We start from the raw sequence: 14,670 nt of genomic DNA on the forward strand, positions 1-14,670 counted from the left end.
TTTTTTTTTTTTTTTTCCCATTTTTCTCTGTCTCTTGGTGCAACAGATGTTAGCTGGGACTCTTCCTACTTTTTAAACTAGTAAATATTTGAGTTGGTTCAAACTCCTGGATGAGCTAAGCTCAGTGCATTGTCACTCATAACAGATAGCAGCAAATATTTCATAATGTTTTTACCCATCGGTTGGTCTGTTTCTTAAAGTTCTTTGCAAGTGACATTGGACGTGGCAGGCATGACTTTAGACAGTGTTTTGATGAGGTATGTCTGCTGGTTGCAATGCTGAAGCATTCTGAAGGATATGCAGTCTTTAATGATGTGATGAGGCTGCTTTTTATAATCTAAAGAGTCATATAGTATACATCGTGTGAGAGTTCCTAGAGTGACTCGGAAAGATGTGTGATCTCAAAAACTGCAGCTTTTAGGCAGGACAGCATTGTGCCTCCACACTGCAGAGCCAGTCTCGCTTCAAGCGTCTCGAACAGCGAGAGGAGCAACGTAAGTCTCATGTAAAGGCCCAGAAGTCACTTTGGGGTTTTCAGCTACGCAGCTCTGTGGCCTCTCAGCCTTTTTTGCTTAGATTGTCTGAGGAAGACCTGCTCCAGTAGGGGAATCTGCCCCRCTTTCAGGATGAAGTTGTCTAGGTCATATAGCAATTGTCTTCCACAGTCTCCATGCCCAACTCTATTTTTGAGGCTTATAAACCTGGCTTTATATTGTCTGTGCATGCCCTAGCCAATTATAGTTTTAGCTTACGAGTGAGACTTTATTCTTTGGGCAGACAGTTACTTATTTGCTGGATAATGATTCCAGCCAGCRTCTTTGGGAAGGAACCATCTTGGTTCTTTTATTTACACGTATTCTGCATTCTCCTGACAGACATGTCACTCGGGATGGGGGCTTGCACAGGCCGCCTGGTAGCTCAGCCTCATTGATCTCCGCAGAAGCAAAAGCTTTATAATCAGTCCCCTGAGACTCAGAGCTCTAGTGAGATCTGTAGAGTATTTTGTCTTCAGGGACATCACACACAGCAAGTAACGCCAGCGTTGCCAGCAGGCTCTACATGAAAAAGCAAATAGTTGAGAAACTCATGTGCCCTGCGGAGATGCAGAAAGCTGATGAACTGGCTTTGAATTCAGCTGGCAGACGAGCAAGATAGCCTGGCAGATGGTGGATTGCATTATGCCTCTAATCCACCAGTGCACGCTCCAGTCGGAAGGAAATTGTGTTTGGGAATGGTGTTGTATTGAGAGGGACCCGTTTGCATCAGATGGTGTGAAGATGGGGCGGCTTTGTTTTCTCCCTTGCCGTTAGGTGTCTTTAGTCAGATCCAGATCAGGTCCTGCTCAGAGAGAAAAGCTTAGACCTTCCTTCTGTTTTGAAAATGCCGATGATGGTCAAGCGAGATTTTGCTTTCCTGGCCTTGACAGTTCTGGTATTAGGAGATTATCCATCATCTGTCTCTCCCTTAAAATATTAAGGATCATATTCATCTCCTGTGAGAAACCTGGAGCATCCAGCTGCTTCCCTTTCAGCACCCTTCATTCAGAGGCCTACAATACTGCATGGGAACCTCATTTTCTGGGGCTGTTTTTTGCCACTCTTAAACATTAAGAGATACAGATAAACATATAAACAGATGAGACAACAGGTTTAAAATGAAACAAGCCTTCATAAACAAAATCATATTTGTAAGTCTTTTTTTTTTAATTAACAGAGTTTGTGCCATTGCCTAAAAGCAGTCCAAATGACATGTAACTAGAATCCRAGAGCCAACTCCACAAAATACCCATTGCGGTCGTTTGATCTGGAGTTAGAAACAAAACAGCCCTCTGTGAAGTTCTTTAATCTTGAGAGCTTGCCAAAAGCAAATTTTGCTGTTATGAAGGGTACAGCAATCATGTGGCTGATAATTTTCCCCCCAAATGGAACTTCAGATATTGCATRTACTCAACTGATGGCTCTTCTCAGTGAAATCTTTTCTTAGTAGGATTTACTGGAACATACTTTCATACTTTTAGTGGAAAATTATTAGAGTCATTTTGTATAAATCTGGAAAAAAAGGATTTTTTGAGCACTTCAGGAAGATAAGTTGAAGAACATTTCTGAACAGGATATGGAAAATAAAAAAGATGATTTCATAAGAAGCAGCCATTTGGATTAGGAGTTGGCTGAAGKTTCCTCTCAAGACCATTTTAAAAAAAGTATATATTTTTTAATCTCAAAAATGCAGCTAATGCAAATGAACTTGGCTTTCTTAAATTCAGTTGTTTCTCATGAAATTGGTTATATCTGAGTGTACTGATTATACTTGAAAGCAATGACTCATTTTCATATGTTTGAGGTTAATACAGACAGCAAATGGAGCGAGCTGAATGACAATATTGCATTATTTGCTAATACACAGSTTTTGCTTAATGGCTTATATGTTCAGTATTTTGCCAACATTTTTTTTTCTAGAAAACCAAGAACTTTGGGCTATTTCGTTATTTAAAGAAGTAGTTTGATTCCTTTGGCTTTCTTTCCTGACGGAACTCTRCAGTTTTCCTTTTAAGCTCCTTCTCTCTAATGCTATATAGCTTTTCTGAAACCAGTTAAACTTCCATCTTCTCAAACTGTAGCCTCTCAAAGCACTGTCACATTCCCTGAAATTCGGAATATAGGATGAGTTATCTGSTCCAGCCCATTCCATTGTGTTTCAGCATCGCTTGGTAACTGCATGGAAATAGCGTGGACATTTTTGGAGCGTGGGCATGTGGTGAATGTCGTGCTGTCGGTGAATGTAGTGATGCTGTRGAGAGTGTATGGGGAGCATATAGGGAGCTTTTCCTAACAAAGGCTAATAACCTGATATCCAGATACCTGGATCTGGACCTCCAAACTTGGTGCAGCTAGTTGCGTGTTAATGTTTCCTTGGTATCGCTAAGGGCTCTGTGGTATTGGTGGTGTGTTCCGTACCAGCAAAGTTCAGCTGTAACTGTGACTACAGGCAGACTCACAAAAAAGGCTTGTTTCCTATTATGTTGGCTGTAGAATCCACTACSTGTGTGAGTAGGTTATTGCTAGTAAAATCAAGTGCATATATAGAGCATTATTATTTAATTAGCAGTTAAACCTTGCTTTGCTTAATTTTATATTCTTCTAAAATACTAAAAATAAAATCTGAAACCTTACCTATAGAGGAAAGAACGGTTTTAAAGCCATTATTAGAAAGTCAGTATTTCCATTTGCCATGTCAGGACTTCAGTCTTTCTGGTCATCGTGTGTACGTCAGGCTCTTTTGAACTCCTTTTTTGAACTTTCAGACGTAAGTTAAAACCTATTTCAGTGCCGAACAGAATCATACTGATACTTCTTTTCTTTTTTTCCCCCTTCTTACTTACCAGGATGGTACGAAGCAAAAGCGAGAGCGGAAGAAGACGGTGTCGTTCAGCAGCATGCCGACGGAGAAGAAGATCAGCAGTGCAAGCGACTGCATAAATGCAATGGTTGAAGGCTCAGAGCTCAAAAAGATCCGCTCCAACTCGAGGGTGTACCACCGGTATTTCCTTTTAGATGCAGATATGCAGTCTCTGCGTTGGGAACCTTCAAAAAAGGACTCTGAAAAAGCAAAGATTGACATAAAATCAATCAAAGAAGTGAGAACGGGAAAAAATACGGATATTTTTCGCAGCAATGGGATATATGATCAGATATCAGAAGACTGTGCGTTTTCAATTATTTATGGAGAGAACTATGAGTCGCTAGATCTGGTTGCTAATTCAGCAGACATTGCAAATATTTGGGTTACTGGCTTAAGATACCTGATTTCTTACGGAAAACATACTCTAGATATGATAGAAAGTAGTCAAGATAACATGCGGACTTCATGGGTTTCACAAATGTTCAGTGAATCAGATGTAGATAATTTGGGACATATACCCTTGTGTAACGCTGTACAGTTTATAAAAGACTTGAATCCCGGTTTAAAAACAAATAAAATCGAACTGAAATTCAAGGAGTTACATAGATCCAAGGAAAAGAGTGGTACAGAAGTAACAAAGGAAGAGTTCATTGAAGTTTTTCATGAGCTTTGTACGCGGCCTGAAATCTACTTCTTGTTGGTTCAGTTCTCAAGCAATAAAGAGTTCCTGGATACCAAGGACCTCATGATGTTTYTGGAAGCAGAGCAGGGCATGGCACACGTCACGGAAGAAATCAGCCTTGAAATTATTCAGAGCTACGAACCAGCCAAAGATGGCCAGGAGAAGGGCTGGCTCTCTATAGACGGCTTTACTAACTACCTTACTTCACCTGACTGCCACATATTTGATCCAGAACACAAAAAAGTTTGCCAAGACATGAAACAGCCGTTGTCTCATTACTTTATAAATTCATCTCATAATACGTACTTGATAGAAGACCAGTTTCGCGGGCCATCTGACATCACAGGTTATATCCGCGCCCTTAAAATGGGCTGTCGAAGTGTTGAACTGGACGTGTGGGATGGGCCAGACAACGAGCCTGTGATTTACACAGGGCATACGATGACTTCCCAGATCGTCTTCCGCAGCGTGATTGACATTATCAACAAATATGCATTTTTTGCCTCAGAATACCCTCTTATTTTATGTTTGGAAAATCATTGTTCTATTAAGCAGCAAAAAGTGATGGTTCAACACATGAAGAAAATTCTGGGGGACAAACTGCACACACAGTCTCCAAACATAGAAGAGTCTTACCTTCCGTCGCCTGAATCCCTTAAAGGGAAAATACTAATTAAAGCCAAGAAACTTTCTTCTAATTGCTCCGGCCTCGAGGGAGATGTTACRGATGAGGACGAAGGAGCAGAAATGTCACAGAGGGTGGGGAAGGAGGGTGTAGAGCAGCAAAACTCTATGACAGGGAAGCGATTTCAGCTCTGCAAAGAGCTCTCCGAGCTGGTCAGCATATGTAAGTCAGTTCAGTTCAAAGAGTTTCAAGTTTCCTTTCAACTCCAGAAGTACTGGGAAGTGTGCTCGTTTAATGAAGTGCTTGCTAGTAAATATGCCAATGAAAACCCGGGAGACTTTGTAAATTATAACAAGCGTTTTCTTGCCAGGGTTTTTCCCAGCCCTATGAGGATTGACTCTAGTAATATGAACCCCCAGGATTTCTGGAAGTGCGGTTGTCAGATAGTAGCAATGAACTTTCAGACACCTGGCTTGATGATGGATCTGAACATCGGGTGGTTTCGACAAAATGGCAACTGCGGCTACGTCCTTCGACCTGCCATCATGAGAGAAGAAGTCTCCTTCTTTAGTGCAAATACAAAAGATACTGTGCCTGGAGTTTCGCCTCAGCTGCTTCATATTAAAATTATTAGTGGGCAGAACTTCCCGAAACCCAAAGGATCAGGTGCCAAAGGGGACGTTGTGGATCCTTATGTCTATGTAGAAATACATGGAATCCCTGCCGACTGTGCAGAGCAAAGGACAAAAACTATGCATCAGAATGGAGATAATCCAATTTTTGATGAAAGTTTTGAATTTCAAATAAATCTACCAGAACTAGCTATGGTGCGTTTTGTAGTACTGGACGATGACTATATTGGGGATGAGTTTATTGGGCAATACACTATTCCCTTTGAATGTCTACAGACTGGTTATCGCCACGTTCCTCTGCAGTCTTTAACTGGAGAACTCTTAGCACATGCTTCCCTCTTTGTGCACGTGGCCATTACTAATCGGAGGGGTGGTGGGAAACCTCATAAACGGGGCCTCTCTGTGAGGAAGGGCAAGAAATCAAGGGAATATGCCTCTATGAGAACATTATGGATAAAAAGYGTAGATGAAGTGTTCAAGAACGCTCTCCAACCTATACGGGACGCCACTGATTTGAGAGAGAATATGCAGGTACAGTTTTTGTGCTGAATTTATCAATCCCTGTATRTATTTTTTGTATTACAGTGCACACGTGTATGTTGTTCAGAGTCTTAATGTATTTTATAAATTATGTTAATTGATTGTAACACTGAGCAGCTTCAAGAAGTGACTGCAGCAGAGCAGCATTTTAGCTCTGATGACACCAGCTCTTGGTGAGACTTCTGGTGGGTGCTCGTGGTGGGCTGAGCATGATGAGCTGGAAGTGAAGGCCCTTGCGTATGTCTGAGGGGGCATCTCCTCCAGGGATGCTGCACGCCTGTCTGGCTGCGTCACGGAGGGAGCATATCCTCGAGGACATGTTAGATACACTCTGGAAGAAAATACTGCCACATTGCAACGTCAGATGGTTAAATAGAAATGCAGGAGGAAGACCTTGTTGATAAGACAAGGCATATTTGAAAACTTAAAAAATTAGCAGGTTACTAAAAATGGGGATGATATTTTGATTGGTACTTAGAAGAAAAACTTTAAAAAATCAGGAGATTATTTAAAATGGGGATGATATTTTGACTGGTAAAAGTGTTTTAGATTGCAAGCTAGATACGGAGTTAATTTTATCTGTAATCGATACTAAGATTCTTCAGTATAGAGAGTGCTGTATTTTTAAGCTATCTTTCAAGGAAGAGATGAATCTAGAATTTAGGGAAACAGTGAAAACATCCAGTGTTTGTACCTGCTTTAAACTTTTTGTCAGGTGCACCGTGTTGTTTTGCAGAATTAATATAATTTGAAAATATTGCCGTAGTATGATTTCTTTGGATGTGAGGTATTAGAAGGTGTTTCCTTCAGTGTATTTTGTTCTGTCACTTTGGAAGACATGCTATCAACAAAAGTCATCAAGATCCTGTATCAGAATGCTAACGAGAAGGTACTTCATGCACGTGAGGAAATACCAAGTTTGAAGAACTTTACTGGCAGATTATCTAACATGCACAGTTTGGTTTCTGTATAACTGAGTGATTCAAACTGACAGAAGTCAGCAATCCAGTCAAAATATATACTGATGTATGTCAGGAAATTTAAAATTAATTTTTTAGTCAACCTTTTTATTATCAATTGTTATAATTTTTATGATACAAAAATACACGATTTCACCACAGTGTGGAGGGAACAAAGATTTTTTAAATGTTTGATGGAAAAAGAGAAATAAGAGAGTGCACAGCAGTAAGTTCACTGCTTTCTCTGAAGTTATGTATTTATAGTCTTTTTTTCTTTGGTCACTCGTATACACAATGTCACCATGATTTCATAGCTTACAGTTGTATGTTCGTCACTGATAAAAGTCTAACAGCAGTGATTAAGCTGGATGTGATCCTGCGTATTTAAATTGCTCAGCAATGTGGTGACTCAGGATTGACCCTGGATACGGGCTTGGAAATAGGAAGGCCCGAGTTCTACTTCTACTTGGTCCTGTCTGCCGTCAGGTCACAGGTGCATTCCCTAAGTCCTGGTTGACCTCTGTGTAAAACTGTTGTTCCTAGTGGCTTCCCCAGGGTGTCTACCAGAAGTAAAACCAGCTTGAAGAGAGTTCTCAGTGTCTGTCTTCTCAGCTACCTGATTATTGTCTTGTTAAGGAGTAGTCCACTGATTAGAAGTACTTTCATTTTTGTGGACTTCCCATGCAGGAGCATTTGCACGAATATACTGTCTGTGGATATTTTGAAGTTAGTTTTGCGCATTTTTTTCTTGCGGAAAGCAATAACAACAAAAAACACAGTTGTGATTCCTGTTAGCTCTAAGGCTAGATTTTGTCTCCCTAGGAACCTTTGTCCAGAAATAAACTTTACCATCTCTGAAAGATGGAAAGTAGTTTTGGTAAAAGTGAAAATCTCTGTCCTAACAACTTGTCAGATACCCTGCTTGGGTAAGGAAGAGGAGAGAGGAGCACTGAGCACATTTGTAACAGAAGTGCCCCATTTTTCTGTCTTTATTTCTTACAGGACACACAAACTCCAGACCTGCCAGAGATCACCAGCTCCCACTTGGTACAAAAAGCTTAAATTCATTTCAGTGGTGAGAACATTCCCATAATGGAATTTCAGTGGCTACTTGGAGTCACATGATATTTACAATACCGGAAATTTTCTTTAAGCTTAAATATCTGGTTTTATAGTCTTATCATACTGCATAAAAATATAAGTATAATAAATTACAGGGAAAAATAAAAATTTGGTATTAATATTAAATACCTAAAGAATTCACATGAGGGTGATTCAGTGCTAGGAGTAGTAGAGTGCTGGGTTTGCCAGGCACACCAAGTGGGAGCCAGCAGATCCGCAGCACGTCTGGACAGTAGTGCAGGTATGTTTGAGGTTACAAATGGGCTGAATCCTCCTTCCTCTTCCCTTGGCTCATCTGGGACATTCAGCAGCTAAAATTTTGTTCCTTTTAATGACAAAGACATTTTAATAATTACTTTGAATTCTTTTTTTTTTTCATGGTTAATTTCAGTAGTGATGTATACCAGGCTCCCCCCCACTCTAAATAGAACTGTTCTGCAGCAAGTGTTGAATTTTTTGGAACTCTTAAGTTTCTGGAAGACTGTATGGCAGACACGTAACACTGGTTGCTTTGGAAAACTTGAATCCCACCTTATAGCTCAACAGTAACAGTGAAATATGAGTATCTTGAGATACTGAGAAAATGGGAAATTAAAATTCATGGTTAACTGTAAAGGAAACTCTTTCTTTCCTTTTTACAGAATGCAGTAGTTTCATTCAAAGAATTATGTGGCCTCTCTCCTGTAGCAAATCTTATGCAGTGCATTTTGGCAGTGTCTACACGCGTGGTTGGGCCTGATAATGCCCCCCTGATAGTGCTGAACCTTAATGACCAGTATCCAACGATGGAGCTCCAAGGGATTGTTCCGGAGGTCTTGAAAAAGATTGTGACAGCATATGACATGGTGAGTAGTCCTTTGTGGTTATCTTATATGCCATTTGAAAGACTTTCTTTTTCCATTAGACAGTACCATGCCTGTTCTGAAAGGTCATTTTAACCTGTGACTTCCTGTTTCATGCATCATTACATGCACTTACTGCAAGCCATTCCCATGAATGGACAGCAGCTGGTAGTGTTTTCATATTGGGAAAAGGCAGAGGTTAATATCTTGCATGCAAGCAAGTAAGCTTGTGTACACTTCAGAAGGCAGAGCAGTTCTAATCAAGAGAGTGTGACAGGAAGAGGATGTGTTAATTTACCTGTTTTGCTGTAATTTGGAACTCTGCATAGCTATAAAGCACTCACATCAATTTTCTACTTTATGTTTTTCAGTTTATGGATTCTCATTTCTTTTGTATTTGACTCACAGAGTAGGAGAATGTCAGGAACTGTTTTTAGGAACTGTAGTTTTGCAAGCACCTTGAAATGTTGAACTCTGCACATGTTTTTTTCATGTTTGCTATTATCTTTCACATAGCTCTCCTTTAATTAAGCTGTCTTTTGCAACTCTCATCATTTGTAATGTTCGCACCAGCCCTTGTACCTCAGTGAACATGTAAACAGTGTCTCTAGAAACTGCAAGTTTAACACTTGCAAGAAGGAAGAACTAATAAACTGAGATATACTGAATTATACCAGTCTTGCATAAATACAAGGTATGAAGAAAAGATGCAGCACATGAGTGTAATTTGAGAAGTCCTCCTTCAGATGAAGTATCCTGCATAAGTTGTTGAGCTTTTATTTATTTAATGATTGCTTTAATTTGATACATCATCAGGCCATAAGTAAATATTTCTGGGATAGTGTTTTGTGCCCGTAAATGAGAAACAACTGGCAGCATCTAAGTCAGTGTTTGAAAAATGGTCCTTGCTATTTCAGGGAAAAAATCAAAGGTAAAAAAATGAAACCAGTAACTTAATTTCATATATCTCTATTAAATTGCTTTTTAAAGAAAAAGAAGGGTTAGAATGATACTCTGCTAGGGTCAGAAAGCACTCATTGGTAATCAGCAATTTGGGTAGAGCTCATGTAGCCGAATGATGTAAATACAACAGTCTTTGATGTAAAGAGTAGTGCAGGAACAAGATGATATTGCTCTATCCTCTTAGTGGGAGCTTACGGGGTATCAGCATAATGAGGATACAGACCGACCTGCTTGTCGGGATGGTGGGAGTAACACCCGGAATGAAGTTGTGCCTCGCTCCTGGGCAATGCCTCTCCCTGCACCTCGTTCTGATGTGCTGAGGCTGCTTTGTAGTTATCCACCTTTTCCAGATATGCAAGATCTTTCTGTGAATCTGGATTAAATTTAGTGTTTCCATGTCTTTTTCATAGAGATGACTCATGTCTCCGCAGGTCTTCACAGTCCAAATTTACTGTATCATAGAAGATTCATATAATCCCATGTTCAGAGCATTTTTCCATCTCTAAAGCATAAGGATTTCATTTCATACAGAGATAAGTAGTATGAATCAAAGTTTCTAGATCTAAGTGATATTAAACATAGTCATTTAAACATAGTTATTTTTAACGTGATTATCTTAGCATCAACAAAAACAGCTTTTCAGTTTTAGAAACCTTTTTCACGCTACTGCAATTTGACAGTGTTTCAGCAAAGAAAATCAGTAGGGAACACTGGAAAATACAGTCAGCCATGGGAGCCATACTGATAGCTTTTATTTCTGAGAACATGGGGAGAAGCAGTGGGAAGCAGTCATGCTTTCCTCAGGATGGAGAAAGCCATGAAACTTTTTAGCTTACAGATTCAAATTTGCTATTGTGGCAAGTGTCAAGAATTTGATACTAATTTGAATTTAGATACTCTTTTTTTTTCCTGTGTTTTGGGGCAAATTAATATAGGGAGCCCTCAAAAATGACACAGTTTATCTCAAGTGTTTGTTTTGGCATGATAAATTAGCAGATGGGTGGCAAAATAAGCGTAGTATCTAGATGCCTGATCCAGGATTAAGATAGGGTATGTACTTGTCTTATTTGATGCTGGTTTGGACTCAGAATAAGTCAAAATTGTATTTTAACAATGTTCTTCCAGTCTGTACTATAACTATGTACTGTAACTATGAAACCATGATAATAGCAGAGATAACTTCAGGTGCTTATTGAATAAAACCTGTCAGTTTATGTGCATTCTGCATGTGACATACTTAAGGATGTGCTCAAAGTACTGGTTTCAGGATCAGGATATTTTTGGAAGAGGTATTTGTCAGAAGTATTCTCCTAATGACAATAAGCATGTAGAGCAGTAATAAGTCAAAGTATTTAATTATTCATCAGAATACATTTGCATTGAGACTGATAAGAGGACTCATTTGCTCAATAAAGTGAGAAAGGATGTAAGGACATTCCGGGGGGGATTGGGTCTGTATTGTCATAATCACAAAGAAGTGCCGTCCTGCAGGGAGACAGGGTGAAGTGAAAATATTTATAGTATAGCACAGGCACAAACATTTCTTAAGGAGAGAGTGAGTCAAGTGATTGTAAGCTAATTAGAATGTCACTAGATGCTAATTTTACCCTTGCTGTAGACAAACAGCACAAAATGTTTTTAATTATCAGCATTCAGTACCACGTTAATAGAGGAGCTGAAAGTGGCAGAACTATTCACAGGTTAAAATGTTGTATCTATGAGGTTAATGAGTAGATTGCTGTCGTCATTATTGCAGCTGGATTTTTACCCAGGATCTTTGGCTTTTTATCCATGCTGAAGGAGTTGTGAATCTTTTCAAAATAATGAAAAACAAATGAAATGCAGAAGTTTTGGGAAAGGCTGGTATTGCTTATTTTTATCTACTCCTGAGTAGATAGTATTTTATCTACTTCTGAGTTTTCTTTCACCCATTTTTTGCTTTTTAAAAATGTTTCATTTTTCCCTCTTGTACATAAAATTCATCTTCCTTTACGTGTTGCTGTGCTCTGATGGTGTCATCACACCTGTCACTCATCAGTGCGGCACACAGAAGCTTGGAGCTAAGGCAAGTGCCTCTCCCACACCACTGCCTGGTGTTTTAATGACTTATTCCCTTTAAGATAAACCATAGCCAAACCTTAAAGAGTTGTAGGATGGCACGATGAGAAACGTATTTATCTTATCCCAAGTCCTCAGCATTATTCAGTGATGAATATAATAGCGCTTCAAAGCATAGGCTAGTGGATCATACAAAGGAAGCTGGACATAACTGCTGACTTGTCTGTCCCTTTCCTTAGTGGAGTCCCTTTTGGAGGATGAGGTCTCCCATCTAAGGAGGGTGAGGTTTTCTGAATTATGCAAACAAGCATTTACCTGTAAGAGTAAAGTCAAAGCAGACAACGTAGACTTGTGAAAGAAGATAAAGTAATGCTGCTGCAATAATTAACTGCTGTACCAGTTAATTAATATTCCTAGATCTATTTTGTCACGGTGCATTTTTGTCCTTTAGAAAAAACTTAATTTTTGAGGTTATGTTACAATATACAGCCTATCCAGACTGCAGTATAGGTGGTCTTTATTTGATTCAAATAGAATGGATAGAGCTTGAGTTTGTGCACACGCTCTGGCGGGTAGAATCAAGGGCATGAGTAATTTTAACTTGAGGAGAATGTGTGTAATGCAGTTGGGGTGTGAGATGACGAAAAGAATAGATGTTAAAGATATCAGTGCCAGTAAAGCTGAATTTATCATGTCACTTGTGATTAGTAGTTCTGTGGTAAGCTTACCTGAGATTATCTAGTTGATCGTTGACTCATTTCAGCTATTCACTCAATTTATAAGTGTAGTGCACGTGCAGTCCTGTTGAAGGTAACTTCATGCTAGGCAGCTGCGCTGAGTAGGCCACATGCTTTTCTGCGAGTCGTCTCGGACAGAAGCTTATAATGCTGACAAAGACAAAAAATACAGCTTTACCTCTTCACAGGGCCTAAAGAGCATGATTAGCAGCTCTCTTGAGTTATGCTTAGCTTATAAAAATCTGTATTGGTTACCTTGTTGCTAGTGGACATTCTTGGTTATGGTTACTTCGGAACTTTACTTTGCAAAGTTATACTGTGCAAAGTAATAACTTCGGTGTTATGGAATTGTATTTTGAGAAAAAATGTAGAGTGAGATTTTTCCAACTTGTCTCAGACACTAAAACTTGCTAGAATATTTAGGCAGGTTAAGAAGCCTTTTTTTCTGTGGAATATCCTTGATGTTGCAGACTTCTGGGGTTAAAAAAAATCAAAACAAAAAAAGCAAAACCCTTTATCCACCACTGGAAATTACCAGCTTGTCTGCTGAGAAAGAATGAGTATATGGGTTGCTTTAGCTCTTGCACCACTTTATTGTGCTTTCAGTCTTCAGTTTCTGATTGTTACAGAGAAAACTGTCCAGAACAGTCACCAGTCTACTCTAATTGAACCCATCCTTTGGATCTTAGGTCTTTTTGAAGCACCTGGTATCATCTGCCCACTGTCTGCTTTACACGCCTAAAGTAACTCCAGATTTTCCCCTCAGCAGCTTCTCTGAGGGTTGTGTGGTGGTGCAGACGTGAAAGGAGTGTTCTCATTTCTCCAGTTGGTTCAGAATGTTATTCTGAATCCACCTATTCTGCAGCCCACCTCTGTGGGTGCTCTGTGTTGGAGTTTACCTCTTAGCCTCGTCTGGCTTGTATGGGAATAAAGCAGGCTTTGCACAGAAGTTTGAAAAGACCATTCTGCCCTGCTTTTTTACTTAATTAAAGAGAATAACTACATAGAATAAACAAAATTATTAAACTAACAAACTAAAAAGAGTAGCCAAAAGAACAGATATTACAGAGACTGTTTAGTGGTACCTCATAGGGGCCTGGAAACGAATACATACCACCTATAAAAAACAAGTAAGGGAAATAGAAGGGAAGAAGTGCAGTTCAAAATAAGGAGAGAAGAATCCTGTGAAAAGCTGAAGCCTTTGAGCAGATGAGTAAGGTAGGACAGACATTTAACCATGTTCAATATAAAAATAGAGCATGGCCAACCACAAAGAATTTCAGGAAGAGCCTGCACAGATGTAGATTAACAATAATTTCTTTTCTGAATATACTGAAAAGAGGAAGCCCGTCAAAGGGTGTGCAGGACCACTATCTGATTGAAGTGTAAAATAAAGAAAGAAAATCTCAGGAAAAAAAAAAAATCATAGCAGAAAAGCCAAATGAGGTTTTGCAACCGTGTGTCTGTGGAGGATTAGGGAAAGTTTCCTATGAAACTCATCTTCATGAATGACTTGCTGGAAAATCCGTGTTTAATTGAAGTGCTGACAGAAAAAAAATAGAAAAGACAAAATGATGAAGGAGGAGATTACCAGAATATAATGTTCATTCAGGAACTCTAAAAGAGCTCGAGGATTCATTTAGGCAAAATACTAGCTGTTGTGTACATCCTCTCACTTAAAACTGGCTATCAAAGTTGTTAATGCGGTGCCAGTGTTTCAAAAGGTTCCAAAGAGAGATCAGGAACTTACAAATCAGACAGCCTGACATCTGTTCTGTGAAAATGGTAGAAACTGTTTTGAAGAATAAAATTAGTGGAAACATGGATAAACATATCGTATTGAGAAAGAGTCAGTACAGCTTTTATAAAGTGAATGGCTCATTACTCTCTTGGAGCTCTTTGAAGTCAAGAAGCGGGTGGACAAAGAAGTTTCAGTCTGCTTGCATTTTCCAAAAACATTTGACAAAGTTGCTTTTCAAAAGCTCACATTGAAATCAAGCTAGCATGAAACTTTTAACCTAAGTAAATTCTTAGATATTTCTGCTGATAGCTGGAGTAAACGGTGAACTTAACCTGCTCTTGCAATGGGGGAAAAAAAAACACTATTAAGA

General features: G+C 39.3%; 1 protein-coding gene across 1 annotated transcript in view; it reads left to right on the forward strand.

Moving 5' to 3' along the window:
- The window catches only part of PLCL2 (phospholipase C like 2), a 91,001-nt gene that overhangs the window by 52,383 nt on the left and 23,948 nt on the right, over positions 1 to 14,670 (forward strand). Inside the window, exons 2-3 of the mRNA XM_026050814.1 lie at positions 3,383 to 5,869; positions 8,601 to 8,804. Of these exons, the coding sequence (XP_025906599.1) occupies positions 3,434 to 5,869; positions 8,601 to 8,804 (2,640 nt within the window). The 5' untranslated portion in view covers positions 3,383 to 3,433. The remainder of the gene's footprint in view (positions 1 to 3,382; positions 5,870 to 8,600; positions 8,805 to 14,670) is intronic.

This window comes from Nothoprocta perdicaria, unplaced genomic scaffold, assembly GCF_003342845.1.
Source record: "Nothoprocta perdicaria isolate Ctin4 unplaced genomic scaffold, notPer1 scaffold_70, whole genome shotgun sequence".
NCBI classification, from domain to species: Eukaryota; Metazoa; Chordata; class Aves; order Tinamiformes; family Tinamidae; genus Nothoprocta; species Nothoprocta perdicaria.